At 40.8% G+C, this 15,148-nt stretch overlaps 1 protein-coding gene across 6 annotated transcripts in view; it reads left to right on the top strand.

Annotated features, from left to right (window-relative positions):
- Positions 1-15,148, top strand: part of ELMO1 (engulfment and cell motility 1) — a 314,961-nt gene that overhangs the window by 275,608 nt on the left and 24,205 nt on the right. For all 6 annotated transcript variants that reach the window (XM_075083575.1, XM_075083576.1, XM_075083577.1 and 3 more), the window contains one exon: positions 9,273-9,436. In XM_075083575.1, coding sequence (XP_074939676.1) covers positions 9,273-9,436 — 164 coding nt within the window. The remainder of the gene's footprint in view (positions 1-9,272; positions 9,437-15,148) is intronic.

Genomic DNA, 15,148 nt, shown 5'->3' on the forward strand with positions numbered 1-15,148 from the left:
AGGGACAATGCAAGCAGAGACAGTGGCAGGCTTGGACCATGTGCAACTCCACGTGGCTGTTCATACCTCAGACGGGACAGACCTCAGCACAGTAGTTTGCACTGGTAAAATAGCCTGGAGATCTTTTAAGAAATGCAGCTGGTCACACCTTTATTTTGTTTTTACCTCAGCTAAAGGAGAGAGGAAGATGTGAAGCTGTAATGCAAAGGATTGTTCTTCCATTTTTATCCATTTGTCAGATCTACTGAGCAATATTTCCAGCCCCTTCTGTTCTCCATTTTTTAAAAATGCATCCCCCACTTTTCCTGTTTTTCTGCCCATTCAAAGAGTCTTTTTAATGCATCATTAATACCCAGAACTTGAGTTCATTAATATTTACACTTCCCTGTGGGAAAAACTACCTCTTAGGCTCTTATCCTTGCTTTCCTTCTGTAGAACCAGCTGTTTGCCAATATATTACAGTTAATTTTCATTTAGTGTATGCCATTTAATGTAATTGTGTATTTTAAGGGAAGCAGGCAGCACCCAAATGTATGTTCCTAATCATGGGTAACTCTTGTATTATTTTCCTTTAGAATTCACAAGCGTGCTATTTGATGTTAATTATTACATTGGTGTATGACTAAGGATACAAATATCTCCTCATTTTTCCCCCTCCCCTCACTTAACATTTTGTTTGAGAAGATCAGTACATTTTGTCTGTGAAAAACCCTGGATTAAATGCCACCCACAAATGACTTTTTGCATGTTTTATTTTGCCAAAGGAGGTTGTCAGACATTGGGGAAAATAATGTAATACTGGCTGACCTAAGACTTCAATTAACTAACAAGGAAGTTTACATAAGCTGTCATATTAACTTTGCACATCATTTTACTGGGGCAGAAATGCTTTGTCACACAGCACTTATTTCTTTCTTTGCTTACCTCAAGGCACAAAACACAAACAGGGAAGAAATTTATTCTTTATTTCTGATGCAAATGATATTCTGCAAATATTAAATGTTCAGAAAAGGTTTCCTGTCTATCAGTCATTCCTGTTTCGGCTCAGTACAACCCAAATAAGTGGTATTTGACTTGTACGTTTAGATTAGCATTGTTTTGAACAGAACCCTTGGATTTGAGAGTAGCATGTTTTTAGCCCTGCAAGAAGCCAGTTGACTGCTTTCACGTTGTCTTTTACCAAAATGGTTCAAGACAATATGGACAGTAGCTAAAGTAAATAATTACGTGTATTTTGATGATGATTCTAAATCCACATGCATTTCAAGTTTGTAAAGGGCTGCTGTTCCCTTCCCTTTCTGTTACTATCAATTTTACCCTCAGCTTCCTCAGGCCAGTCCTTAAGGAAGGTTTCCCTTCCATAAGCTTCTTCGCGAGCCATAATTTTTATAAATATATAATTTCACCCATATTTTACCCTTTCTTTTCGTATTTCCTTTCAAGTTTTCTTCTAACAAAATTTCATTTCTTCTTTTCCCTCAGCCTTCATTTTCTATTGAAATACAACATCTGTTGGAGCCAGAGCCTCTTTGTTTTCCTTCAAACTTCTCCACCCCTTAATTTATTTTGTTGCAAGCCATCAACCAGATGCCTTCCTCCACATGCTGGTACTTCCTGCTGGAACCTCTGTTCCTGCTCTGGTCACTTTTCATATTTATAACATCCTTCCTACTAGCTGCCTTCCTTTTTCCTTTGTCTACTCCAGTCTATTAACATTCATTGGCAAAATCATCTTCTTGCCCATCCCTTTAGCCATATTACCCATCAGTGGAATTTTTTGGTAGCCTTTTGTCTTTTTCTGATCCAATTCAAGCTGCTTTTTGCTCCCAGCCAAAGCCTCTGCCACTGTTCTGGTCGTAATTGAGCAAATAAATAGTAATGTTAAGAAAGAACTGGAGACCTCCATGGTATCCAGTGGTTCTCCATCAGGATCTATGTATCCAAGGGAAGAATAATCAGTGCACAAACAGAATTCTGGGAGCTTCTTTGGGAAGTGCCAAGTCAAGCTGTGGCCAGAGGCTCTTCCTGCAGAGGTGGAGTAGCCCAGGGACGTAATATAACAGAGTTATATTTCCACTGAACGCAATTTACAAAACGCTCACATCCAATAGCAGGATGAGCCAGGAATCTTTTGCAGGGAAGTGAACTTTTTTACATCACCTCCTTCAGATGCAGTCACTCCTCAGTCCCCTTCCTTGCTTTTTCTCAGCCTCCCTTTCACACCTTGTTTCATGGTGTTCACCAGTCTTGTGCTCTTGGCCCTGGGGCTGTTATTCCTTCCTTCTTACAAGAATGTAATGAATCCTCTATTCCCTCTCTCACAGTCTTGGTTAACAACAGTCTCAGCCTATCAGTTCCCAGGAACTGTGTGATTTCAGTCTGGTTTCCCACACCTGTGATGCATTAGTCAAGGGAATATAAACAGCTGAAAAAATGAAGAACTCTGAAATGTAAAGCGATTGCGGGCTTCACTTCGTCTTCAGCCTTTTCTTTCTTCACCACTCGACCTTCTGGATCTCAGGATCCAGTGTGAGGTTAGGGTCCTTCAGGTTCTCTTCCCTCTTTTCCTCACCAGAGGGCAGGCGATTTATTTGGGTCCCAAGGCTCTGAACAAGGTTTCACGTTGAAGAGATCTATTACTACAGCATTTTCAGACACCTGCTACAGACCTTTTAAACATCTTGTGTGGAACTGCTGTCACATTTCCTACCGCTCAGCTCCATCGTCACATCTGCTAGGTGTGCTCACTTGTTCATGCGAGATATTCCTGCAAAACTATTCCTGCTGAACTGGATAATGATATTGATACTGATACCACATGGAAACAAACTGTTCAGCTTGATCAAAACCATTGCATTGTTTCAAGTCTCTCATCTGCAGGCCGAAAGATATCTTGGTTCATACTAGAAAAATATAATCACAAGCAGAAGAGTTTTAAAACAAGGAAAGCCAAAACCCCAGCAACAAACTTTTTTCACAGTGGGTTTTAAATTCTGCAGAAAATGAAGAGATAAAATGTATCAGAGCTTATACCTGCTAAATCCTCTGACAGCCGCTTTCTCATCCTGCTGCCTGAAAATAAATCAACTTAATTATTTCTGTGGCTATGTACATCCAGACGGCTTAGAGTTGCCTCTTTATCACTGGCTACAGTAACTGTCCTTGTGTTCTGGAATAGTTAAGAAGATTGAAAACTGGGTGGTTTTTTTTTTTGTAATTCCAGAGTACACAGAATGTAATACAAGAAATGGCCTGGAGTTTTGAAGTCTTTTGTCAATGGTTAGATTATGCCAGCACTGAGTTTAAATTTGCTTGTGTAGGATGGCATGTTTGGATTAATATTCTAAAGTAATGTGGGGTGGAATCTTGGTAGAGGCTGTGACTGAGAGGCTAGAGTAGTGAATTCACAGACTGCAATATGTGGAGGTAGGGAGGGAAAAAACAGCATTAGATTATCTTCCAAGGACCTTGAATTCTCTCAGGATGACTCTTCTGAGTACTCTGAAAATATAACCATTGATCTAGTTAAGACAATTTATCCTTTGGAACAGTCTAAAAATTGTCTTGAATTACCTGGTGTGCACGTTAAACATGTAAAGTTTTCATTAATGGGGTTGACAGGTTGCTTGTAAACTGAAGTAATTTCCCTTCCCTTCAGAATTAGATTTTCTTTATGGCCTCCTTTGTCAGTGAGCACTGTTTCTTAAGAATGATTTGGCCATTTCATTCTACAACCTTATTTTGGCCTGCTCTGGGGATTTAGCTGAAGGAAATCCCTTTGTGACTGAAATGATCAAGCTGGATCTCAATCACCAAATTATGTTTTCTCCTTCATTTTTCACCCTGTATAAACCAAGTTGCTTCCTTTTGGGAGCATTTAGATGGGAAGGAAACCAGGTATGAATTCTTGACAATCAATTTGCAGAGATGTGTTTCCTCCAGTTTTCTGTTTGTTGGCTTGTTGATTTCTGAGTGGTCTTGTGGAAAAGCTAGTGAATGAAGCCTTGAAACTTCTCATATCCAGATGCTTCAAGTCTGGTTGTGAGGGGAGCTCTGGGTATAGTCCAGGGACTGCTCTTTCATCATATACTGCAAGGTAGGGGAATCATGCCTTGCAGCACTTGCTAATTTTGAGCCAAGTTAGGAAAGCACTGAACTAAGCAGATCATTGTAACGTGGGCTCAGGATTTATACCTAAGTCTTGTCTGTGCAGAAGAAAGGTGGACTGTCAAGGTTAATGGCAATCAGTCAGCTGACACACACAACCCTCCAGGTTAGTCACCAAGTAGCAATCAGTGTAACATGTCCCAAGATACTAGGGGTACAACTTCAGTGGTTTCTGTGATCGTCTCTGGATGTGTTCTTGCTGCTGTGAGAGAGTCATTAGGGGTGAAATCATATGCTTATTAAAGAGAAACACTGGTACGCTGAAGAAAAGATGAGAAGGCTTCACCTCCTGTCTGGTGCTCCACGGGTGGGATGTTGTGAATGTCCAGCCCTTCAGGCTGTTTTGGGGGAGGTTTCTGAGAAGGCTGATGCTCTAGGTTGTAGAAGGTCTGTCTGGTGAGCAGAAGGCTCAGACTTAAATTTCCAGAAGCTTGCAGGCAATGGTAGGTGTCTGAGATGGCAGCCTGTCTTCTCCAGTCAGTGCCAAGGACAAACTTTGCATTGGTATGGGATAAGTAGAATAGAGAGGTTTGTCCTTTCCGTAGTTGCGAACAAGCCACTGAAACGTGGTCAGTAGGAAGGTTGCTGTAGAGTTTGGCTCTGATAAACTCCTCTTTCTGACACTGACAGCTTCTCTCTTTTTATTTTGTCTGCTTGTTGTAGAGCTCAAGTGTTCAGACCTCTGCTTCATCCTGAAAGGAAGAGATTTTATTTGCATAGGCAAAAGTTGTCATGGCAAGAATAAAAGAGGGGGGGTAAATGTTGGAAAGGAAAAGTAGTCAGAATGTGATATGACAGAGGTGAGGTCAAATAAGCTAAACATAAAGCTAGACTAAAACAGCTTAACAAAAATTCCATAATTTAATGTTATGTTTATACTGACAATAGAAATATAAGACACATTAGATGGATACAAAATACAGGGAACAAGTTCCTATGTGATTTAAAAAAAAAGTATTCTTTTTTTCCCTACTGTCTCTCTCTTCATGTCTTCAGTGAATTTACCTTAGTTGTAATGTAGAACTCGGGATTCTCTTACCATTCATGAGGTCGCCAGATAAAAAGGACATGATCTAAAGCAAATGTGCCCTCTAAAACACTCATTTCTCAGTAAGACTAGCAAAGCATAATGTAATTAAAGCAACTGTCCACGGTGTTTACGTATCATCACACCAAGTAAAGAATACCTTTAATTTCATTGTAAGGTCAGACACATGGGGAGGAAGGGTTGATGCTGTCTCTCAGACAGCAGTAATCAACGGCTGGCAACTCAGCTTTGGAAATAGAACAGATTAGAAATTCTTGGCAGTGATTCCCAAATGCTCAGGAGACTCAATGCAATCAGCAGCTTTGACATTTTGGCCAGCTAGTTAAATAGTGTTGGCTATAAACATTACAAGGCAAGTGATCACCCCCTTACGTGCTGGGCCTGGGGCATACGCTTCCTGCCTTCTGGCTTGGGAGCAAGGGGAGCCTCTAAACCAACGAGCTCTTTGATGGTACCCTGTGAATAACTTTCCAAATCATAGCAAAGAAGAGGAATTTGCATTGTTTGCATGTTAACCACAAGAGTGAGTACCAGACAAGGGAGACAAGGTTTTATACAGGATTTTGCAACTAATGACATAAATGCATAATTGACAGCATCCTCAGTCTACTGAACTTGAACCTCCTTTGCATTGTTTAGCCAAGAATGAGCACTGCTTCATATGGATGGTTCAGAGATAAGACTGAAAAGAAGATCCGCATACATGCAACTCCATAAAATACAATATTTATTTATGTTTGTCCACTTATTTTATGGGAAAAACTACCTATAGAGGCAGTTTCCCCAGTGTTGAGTGCCTGAATTCAGGAAACTAAATCTGTACGTGAGCAACAAAAAAGGAGATCTGTACAGATATTTGAATGAATGCATGAAACTGGAACTCTATGCATGTATAAGCGATTGCAGGACTATATTTGCTTGCAAATCTGGTTTAGTGCTGAAAGTCAAGGTGATATGGTAGTGATAGTTAATAAAGCAGTGTAGTATGGTTAGTTTAGCAGTTATACTATGCCTGTCTGTTTGAAATTGCAGTAATTTGTTGCTTTCTAGTGGTCAGGGAATTTGTTCCCATGAGCGGCAGTGGGACTTGCGTGTTTGAATTATGCTACCTGGTTTTGCATGCTTCTTTTGCATGATACTACGTAAATTATGACTGCAGGCTGGCTGTAAAACCCCATGTAACAAAGCAGTCTGGCACAACTTATCAGCAGGCCTGAGAAAGCAGAATTGAAGACAGTGGCTGAATGTCACGTTCTCTATGAGGGTGCAAAGTTAAGCGCAGTTCACTGGGAGCCCAGATGGTGGTATGAGGAGGTACCAATAGCTGAATAAGTTTTCAATGGGCAATATTAGTTTCCAGTCTCTTCCCTCTTCTTAATTCCTGGTAGTTAATGATAATCAGTCCTAATTAATAGCATATAAATATATAAAATATAAATTAAAATTAATTAGCAGCAACAAGTAGTCATTGTCAATAAGGCAGAAAGAGGAAGACAGAAGACATTTTTAAACATCCAGCTAGTCACTGGGATTGTCTGCTTCATTTTTTTCCTATTATACCTTTGAGGACGTTTCCTTCATTACATTTCCTAGCCTTTTTAGGTATTAAACTAAGACCCAGTGAAATCAGTAGAAGTATGCCACTCACCTTGTTGGGCACGGTCCATTTGCATTCAGGTTTTATGGTTGCCTGGCCTTCTGGTTTGTCATTTCCAAGGTGTGACAGCACGTTTCTTACTTGGACTGGTGTGGCCTAGTGAGCGCACTCTGAATGCAGTCTAAGCAATTGGATGGCAGTCAGGAGTTCATCTTCCAGATGGGGAAGTAGCTGATTCCCACTGGCAGACCAGCTAAGTAACTCTTCAGAGGGATTTAGCTGCACATGGCCACCCTCTAAAACCAAATACTTGTGTATATGAAATGAAGAACATGCAGGTGTAGAGTACAGCATTCAATGTTACTTTTTTACCCTTAAACTAAATTTTAGAAGACTTCCTCCCATACATAGCAACGTACTTTTAGGAGTGGATGGAGCAGAGCTCAGCTTTGATGGACCAGGTTTGCAAGATTTACCGAGAGCAGGATCTTAACTGCAAGGATGCATTCAAAGCAAGGCCCCAGCCATGTGAGTGTAGGTAGGCTGCCTCATCCAGGGGGTCAAAATGTGGCAAAGGCATTTTCTGCCCACCTGAGCCAACACTTTTGGGAGAAGCATCTTGCTCCTCTTGAAGTAGATCTCTGGGATGGATATGGTCCCTGTAGTAAGGAAGGAGGTTATCTTCAGTGCTTTAATTGCTCAGTTTCACCTGCTGGACACAGCTAAAATGAGTGCTTAGATCACATCTGAGAAAGAAGTTACATCTCAGGAAGCAAAAATAGAAAACATAGTGCAGGCAATGAGTTAGAAGACTGAGGCAACACATGTGAAGCAATGAAATATTCATGTGAAAAGATAAATTTTCAGAATGATTAGGGAATCTCTGAGGGGCTGAGCTTCTGTTTTAAGATACATGGTGAAGACGAAAGAATAAAGGAAAATTAACAGTGCAGAAAAAGCTTTTGCCCTCTGTTTGTGTTGCTGTTAATTTCTGTCACACCCGCTTTGATACCAGGGGAGTGTTACCATCTCCTACTGGTTTTTAGCTGTTGGATTTGGGTGGGATGGGCCTTTCTAAGTCTGGTAAATTGTTTTTTTCAGCCAACTTAAGCACAGCATCAGATAAATATTTCAAAGTGTGTGATTTGCACCAGCACCAAGGAAATGAGTCTAGGATTGCAGAGAGACAGCCAGTAATCTGTGATACGTGTTTATTTGAACTAGAGCCAAGCAATTCCCCTTAGTTAACTGTGTCTCAGCAGTTTTCTTCTGATAAAATAATTAATATGCAGATAGATGGCTGTTGCCTAGCCATTCTTCATTCTCAATTTTTGGTTTGCATTGTTTATGGCATTGCTTCAAAAGCAATCCTGTAATATCCTTGACAAATTGATCTATCTCTCTCCCCCCTGACTAATGGTTTATTTCAGCAAGTTCTCTTTCCTTCACTGTATATGGCCATAATGTGCCTGCAGTGTAAGGGTCTCACGGAACCACAGAGTGACTGAGGTTGGAAAGGACCTCTGGAGGTGATCTGGTCCAAACTCACTGCTCAAGCAGTGCCACCTAGAGCCAGTTGCCCAGGCCCATGTGCAAATGGATGTTGAGTGTCTCCAGGGATGGAGACTCCACAACCTTCCTGGGCAACCTGTGCCAGTGCAGTGATTTGTCATCCTCACAGTGAAAAAGTGTTTCCTCATGTTCAGAGGGAACCTCCTGTGTTTCAGTGTGTGCCCATTGCTTCTGGGCATAAGGAGTAAGGGAAGCAACAACGCACAGTTAGCAGCTTTGTGCTACTGCCTTCTGGTCAGGAGAGCAGCTCTAAGACCCAGCAGGAGAGCTGTAAGACCTAAAAATCTCTTTGCAGTCTTTCTTGTGGGCAGTGAGACTGGCCCCTGCGGCTTCTGCACTTCACCTGGGTTGAGATGGCAGAAGTCAGGATGTGCACCTGCACTCTCAGTCAGCTCCTTAAGACTTCCTAGCTTTTTTCTGCTGTTACAAGTCTGGTGTTGTATGTGTGCCTGTTCCCGACATGACAGGAGCATCATCTCAGCTCAGAATGCAGAAGAGCAACACTACTGTTGCTGTGGGCACACAAACCACAGACAGAGCAGGACTTAAAATCCTGTAACCAGGGTAGATAGATGGATAGACAGATGATAGACTACCAACCATAGATAGATAGAACGAACCAATAAATTACACCTTTCCCACCACACCCCCCTCCAAAAAAATATTTCTTATTACAGAGCAGATGAGCTTTTGCTGTGATGTAAGCTGTGATGCCCTGTCAGAAGTTGGCTTATTTTCTGGTTATGCTACTGAAAAATTGTCTTGAGAACACATAGTACTAATCATCTTCTATACCTAGAAACCTTACTGTGATGCAGAATAAGATGTGAAACAAAAACGCAGAAAGTGTTAACACAGGTTTTCTTTTCCTTTCCTTGTCAACTACAGGTAATGCAGGTAGTGAAAGAACAGATAATGAGAGCGCTCACTACCAAGCCTAGCTCTCTGGATCAGTTCAAGAGCAAACTTCAGAATCTCAGTTACACAGAAATACTGAAAATACGCCAGTCTGAAAGAATGAACCAGGAAGATTTCCAGTCTCGTCCGATTCTGTAAGTACTGTCTTCTCTCCCCACTCATTTTTGCATGGAAGGATTAACAAATATTAATGACATTTGTGAGCTCTTCTGGGGGAACCCAAGGAGGAAAGCTGTCCAGGGACCTGTGCTGAAAAGCAGTGGTGCAGTATCTGCTTGAAGTGCATTATGTTTTCTTCTGCTGGAAATCGTAACTTTTTCTTTGAGTTAATTTAAAACAGATTCAGCAAATCCCCACAGGGTCTCACATGGCTTATTTGTATGAAACAATGCTTTGACATTTCCTAGCTTTGCATGATTGTGAGCGTGGTTTTGGTGCTGGTGGTGGCTTTAAAAACAAAAAAGAAAAAAAGAACACCACCACACACACAAAGAAAAAACCAAACAAAAAAAACCAACCCAACCCACCACAACTTTGTCTTCTGTCCAAGCGCCTTTAAAGGTTCCCAATGTCACTTTTCTGAGTGAGACAGGGAGAAGCCCAAAGGAAGAGGAGCCAATACACACTGGCTCCACAAGAGTGGTGTTGTGTATGACTGTGTTTATGGCATTATCTCTGGTGTTAATGACAAGCACTTACTTATTTGCAAATGATAACATTCTGGCAGGTAGCCAGTGGGATTGGGATTCTCATTTCCTTCTTGTTTACTGCAAAGTATCAAATGCTAATATTGTCATGGTAGCTCCTTCCTGTTTCTCAAAATACCCTTTTTCTCTTATATGAAAAATGAAGGCCATACTTGGCTCTGAACCAAGTCTGGGCCTGTGGCTGTACAGGCACAGGACAGATGCAGACTCCATGGTGCACAAATGATGTGCTGAGAATAGCAGGAACCTTCTGAGATGAGCAGAGAAATGGTGAGGGCTCCAGAAGCATCAGCTGAAATGTCATTAAATCCTGACTGTATTCAAGTGGAATGGCTTGTGATTTTCCAAATCTCCTTTTCAAGGCAAAGGTCTAGAGAAGTGTTTGGACCAGAACATTGCAGGACTTAGAAGCGGGATGTTAATTTTGATTTGTTTCTAAAGGATACAGCTATCTAAGTACGAGCTCTGGGGACACATTCCTCCAGAGGCAGCGGGGCAACAGCAGAAGCATAAGCTAAGTGGAATTGCACACTTAAATTTTAATGATACCAATGTGGATCAAAGGGGGAATGCTTCTTTTATGTTTTCAGTGTATTAGAAGATTGGACCTAATGCCCAATTAGGGCTGATGTCACTCATAGTAATGCATCAATTAAAAAGCTACAAATGGTTCCAGTCAGTTTTGCATCATTACACTGCTCAGAAATCCCCTGCCAATCCCCTGAAACATTTAATGGTTCAAAGCTGCTCAGTACTGCTAAGCTTGTCACCAAAGCTTCTCTTTTTCCCTGCTTTCGCTATGAGTCAACTGTTTGATACAAGTCAACTATTTATATTCTCTTGCACCATCACGTAGCCTCGTGACACTTGCCAGTGCCCTCTGCAAGCTCTTTATTTCCAGTATCGCTCCGACTAGTTGCTGCCACAGTGTGGAGTCTCCTTCCCAGTCATGCGATGAGTGAAAGAGCCAACACAAATAGTTAAAAGTAACTGAAGTGTTACTAGAGACTCATCTCAGATTCTGGACAAAGGCTAAGCCTGAAGGCTATAAAGGCTAAGTAAATCGATAAGGTGTTTAAGCAATCACAACTGCATTTGCAGAGATTTAACTCTATGCATTTGCATTTTGATTGCATCCATGATCACTTATTCTTGACTGTGAAAAGAAATGGTTCTTTCATTTTCCCCTTTGATTTGATTCCCTGTACTGAACTCTCTCAAACTGCATAGATGGCACAACTGATAAGTACAGAATCATGACCTCATTGTAGGGAAAGAGACTGTGAGTGAAGAGAGCAATTGTGGCAGTGCTGTATATTTTAAAGCCTTGCAGATATGCTAAAAGAGATTGCGCACAATGGTGAATGTAAAGTCAGCAGACCTTGTTTAAATCTGCGTGAGAATATGGCAATCAAATGATGGTTTTTCCTGCCTTGAACATGATAGAAGTCTTTCTTCTGCTGTTCATTGTATGAAGCACTGAAGTTTTAAGTTTTCAAGCTGCTGGATGAGAGAAGCTTCAGTTAAGTTGGATTTGAATGTAAGCTGAGAAGTGTTGTCTTAGATCCTCATAACTACAACAACTTTGTTTTGCAAGGATTAATTGTTTCGTTTACATGTGCATTGTTGTATTGTGTAAGATGAAATTTTTTCAATTTCTACTTTTGATTAGGGAAAATAAAAAGTCCTTCAGAACAGAATTGATTCAGGATTCTGGGATCAATATTGATCATCCAAACTGCCATTCCACAATGAAATGATACAGTATCACTGGTTCATTTTGAATGGCTGTGGAAGAAGGTGTCTGGAAATCCTGTGGACCTGTAGAGGACCAGGGATCTCCCTGACACATTAAATGGCAACACAGATGGGTTAATACTGGATCAAGATCTGACGTCCAAGTGGAGACTTGCTGGTTAAAGGAGAGTTAGTGTCAGCTAGGGGACGATTGCTAAGTAACATCTCTGTGAAAATCAGCAACATACAGGGAAATAGAGTGAGGGATGTGGATGCTTCTCAGCTTTTTATCTCACAGTTTTCTCTGCAATGTTAGAAAGAGTCACTAATGCCCCTTCTGAATACGTGAAGTGATTAGGAGAGGGCATAGCTACAAGCCAGAAAGATAAAAGGACAAAACACATGAAAGCAGTTCTGGGATTACTCTTCTGTTGTGTTGTAATGATTTAAATGTCTGTAATATTCCCTACCCTGGAAGGAAAACAGCTAACAAGAAAGAGTCTTAACTGTAAGTCAGAAAGGTAAAAGCTGGGGACAGATATAGCTGGTGCTGAAGAAGAAATAGTATCATTTGAATAATTTAAAATAATTTCTAAGGATTTTCAGATTTGTCGACAATTCAGGTCTGTTATTTTGAAAGCAAGTAACTGATGTCAGTATTGCCTATAGTGCTGAGACCAGTGAGATCAGAAAATGAGCAACTGTACATATTACTGTGTGGTTTCCTCCTCCCTTCTGTCTTACCAGCCCACTAACTTCTGACATTCTAACGTGACAGGAACACAGTAGGAAATTAATAACAATTTTTAAAGCTGCTGTCTCCTCAGACTTTCGAGTTTGTTCTCTCTCTCTTCACAAGGCACAAACTGTTAAGCTGATGTCACCTGAAGGAGAAAAAAGAAAATTTTCACAGAACATCCTTGCATTTATGATCTTCCTTTAGCTCATTGTTCCTGTTTGATTTTAAAATTAGGCAGGAGGACCTATTTCTTGTACAGAGATTTTTTTTTTCTCTAACCCTCCAGTCTTTAGACACTGACCCTGAGAAATTGAACACCCTTGCCTTCAGATGCCTTTCTGAAGGAAATACAAAGATTCAAAGAAGCACATCTTTTGTTTAACTGTGTGCCGTGGTTTGATTGTTCTGCCCCATTTCTGTCACCTTAAAGTGGTGGAACAGAAACCTTGACAGTGAGGAGCACTGAGTGGCAGGATCACCTTGCAGAAATGTATCTGGAGTTATAGTATCTGAAAAACAGCTGAAAACCATACAAGCCAGAGTACTCATGTGTTGGAATGAGCTACTGAGGACACTAAGTGCAGGTGACCATAGCGATGGATGGATGGATGGATGGATGGATGGATGGATGGATGGATGGATGGATGGATGTCATGGTTCAGCCCCACTCAGCAACTAAGCACTACACAGCTGCTCACTCATTCCCCCCATGCTTGTGGGATGGGGGAGACAATTGGAAGAGCAAAAGCAAGAAAACTTGTGGGTTGAGATAAGAACAGTTTAATAATTAAAATAAAATAGTAATCGTAATAATGGTAATGATAATAATTATGATTATAATAATAATGATAATATAATAAAAAGGAAAATAACGAGAGAGAAATGAAGCCTGGAAAAAAGAGAAAAAATCCCACAAGTGATGCAGCTACTCACCCACCACCTGCTGACCAATGCTGCCAGTCCCTGAGCCACAACTGCTGCTTCCCCCGGCCATCTCCCCCCAGTTAATACACTGGGCATGATGTCATATGATAAGGAATATCCCTTTGGTCAGTTTGGATCAGCTGCCTTGGCTGTGCCCCCTCCTCTCCCAGCTTCTTGTGCCCCTGGCAGAGCATGGGACACTAGAAAAGTCTTTGACTTAGAATAAGCACTACTTAGCAACAACTAAAACATCAGTGTTTCATCAACATTATTTTCATACTAAGTCCAAAACACAGCACTGTGTCAGCTACAGTAAAGAAAAATTAACTCTATCCCAGTTAAAACCATGACATGGGGTGTCACTAAAGTCCAAAGTCACTGAAGACTGTTTCTCTGTGGAGCAATGAGTTGTTTCCATGACCTCTGTGTGTTCAAGTATGGGGACTGTAAAACAGAAAAGAGTACTACTTTTGACCTTCACAGTTGTGGGAACAAGTATATGTACATGTGTAGAGGGACTCCAGCACATCAGCGAAGAGGCGGAAGGTGTCCCTTCTTTCCTACCTCTCTGCCTGCTATGGAAAGTCTGCCTTAGTCAGTGAAGTACTTCAGAGAGGATTGCTGTTTATTTTTCAATTGGTTAAAAAGCCTCCTCTTCTGGTTTGTAAAGGGCAGATGGGGCTTTAGAGGACAGAAGAGGGAATACTATGAGCAAACAGTGGGATGTTAATGTGCTGGGTGACCCGTTCATTTTTGTTTTCTAAGTAGTGTCTGGCAACTATGATGTTATATCTTTAATGCCTATTTAATGATAGCCATCCAGTTGCTGAATTAAACTACCTAACATCAAACTGATGTTTATACCAATCTTGAATGTTTGAAATCAGTCCAGCTGGAGATTTAGTCTGCAGCCTGGACTGCTGAGTAATCCACACTGTGTTTTAACACTGTTCTTCTCAGCCCCTGCTCCCAGTTCTTAACTGAGGAATGGGGGAGCTCACCAGCTCAGTAAAGGCAAGACATTTATTCAAGCACAAAATTCTTTTAATCACAGTATTTGACCATTCAGCATATTCATATCTTAGTTCCCAATGAGAAAACAACAGTGCTTGAAAATTACCCTAAAGGACTAATAATACATTTCCAAAAGGTGGCCTGTTTCTATAGTTACAATGCTTCCGTGATTTTTGACCAGGTGGATTTTCACAGCTTGTAAATATGCAGCAGGTTATGCATCAAGAACTCCAACCATTTTGTTAATACTTGGGGGAAGGGTGGCATTTTTATTTCAAGGCCTGATCTTTAGCAGAGGTTTTCCAGTGGTTTCAGTGGGGGTCTGGCAGATCAAAGGTATAGGATCCAAATGAATGTGGAAATCAGCAGAGACTGGGCTCCCTAAGTTTTAAAGAAGAGAGAAATTTTTGTTTTCTCTATGGGATACCACAGCTTTGCTTCCTTTTGATGACGATTGCTGGAACATAATGCCAGACAGAATGATTTTTGGTATTACCTAATTTGCACAGCAGTGGAAAATTATGGTTCTGACACACTTCATATTTTATAAATCCTCTACACATTCAGTTATTTTTTAATCTTACTAGGCTTGCTGTCGAGTTGATGTTTAAACCTGTCTTTTATGTGTTCTTAATGAATCTTAATGAATTCAGACATCTGTGAATCCATGTGATGGTGTATGAAATCAAACTTTAAATATTATGTGCATATGTTTTCTGCCTAGT

This window comes from Phalacrocorax aristotelis, chromosome 2 (genome assembly GCF_949628215.1).
Source record: "Phalacrocorax aristotelis chromosome 2, bGulAri2.1, whole genome shotgun sequence".
In the NCBI taxonomy this organism is placed as follows: Eukaryota; Metazoa; Chordata; class Aves; order Suliformes; family Phalacrocoracidae; genus Phalacrocorax; species Phalacrocorax aristotelis.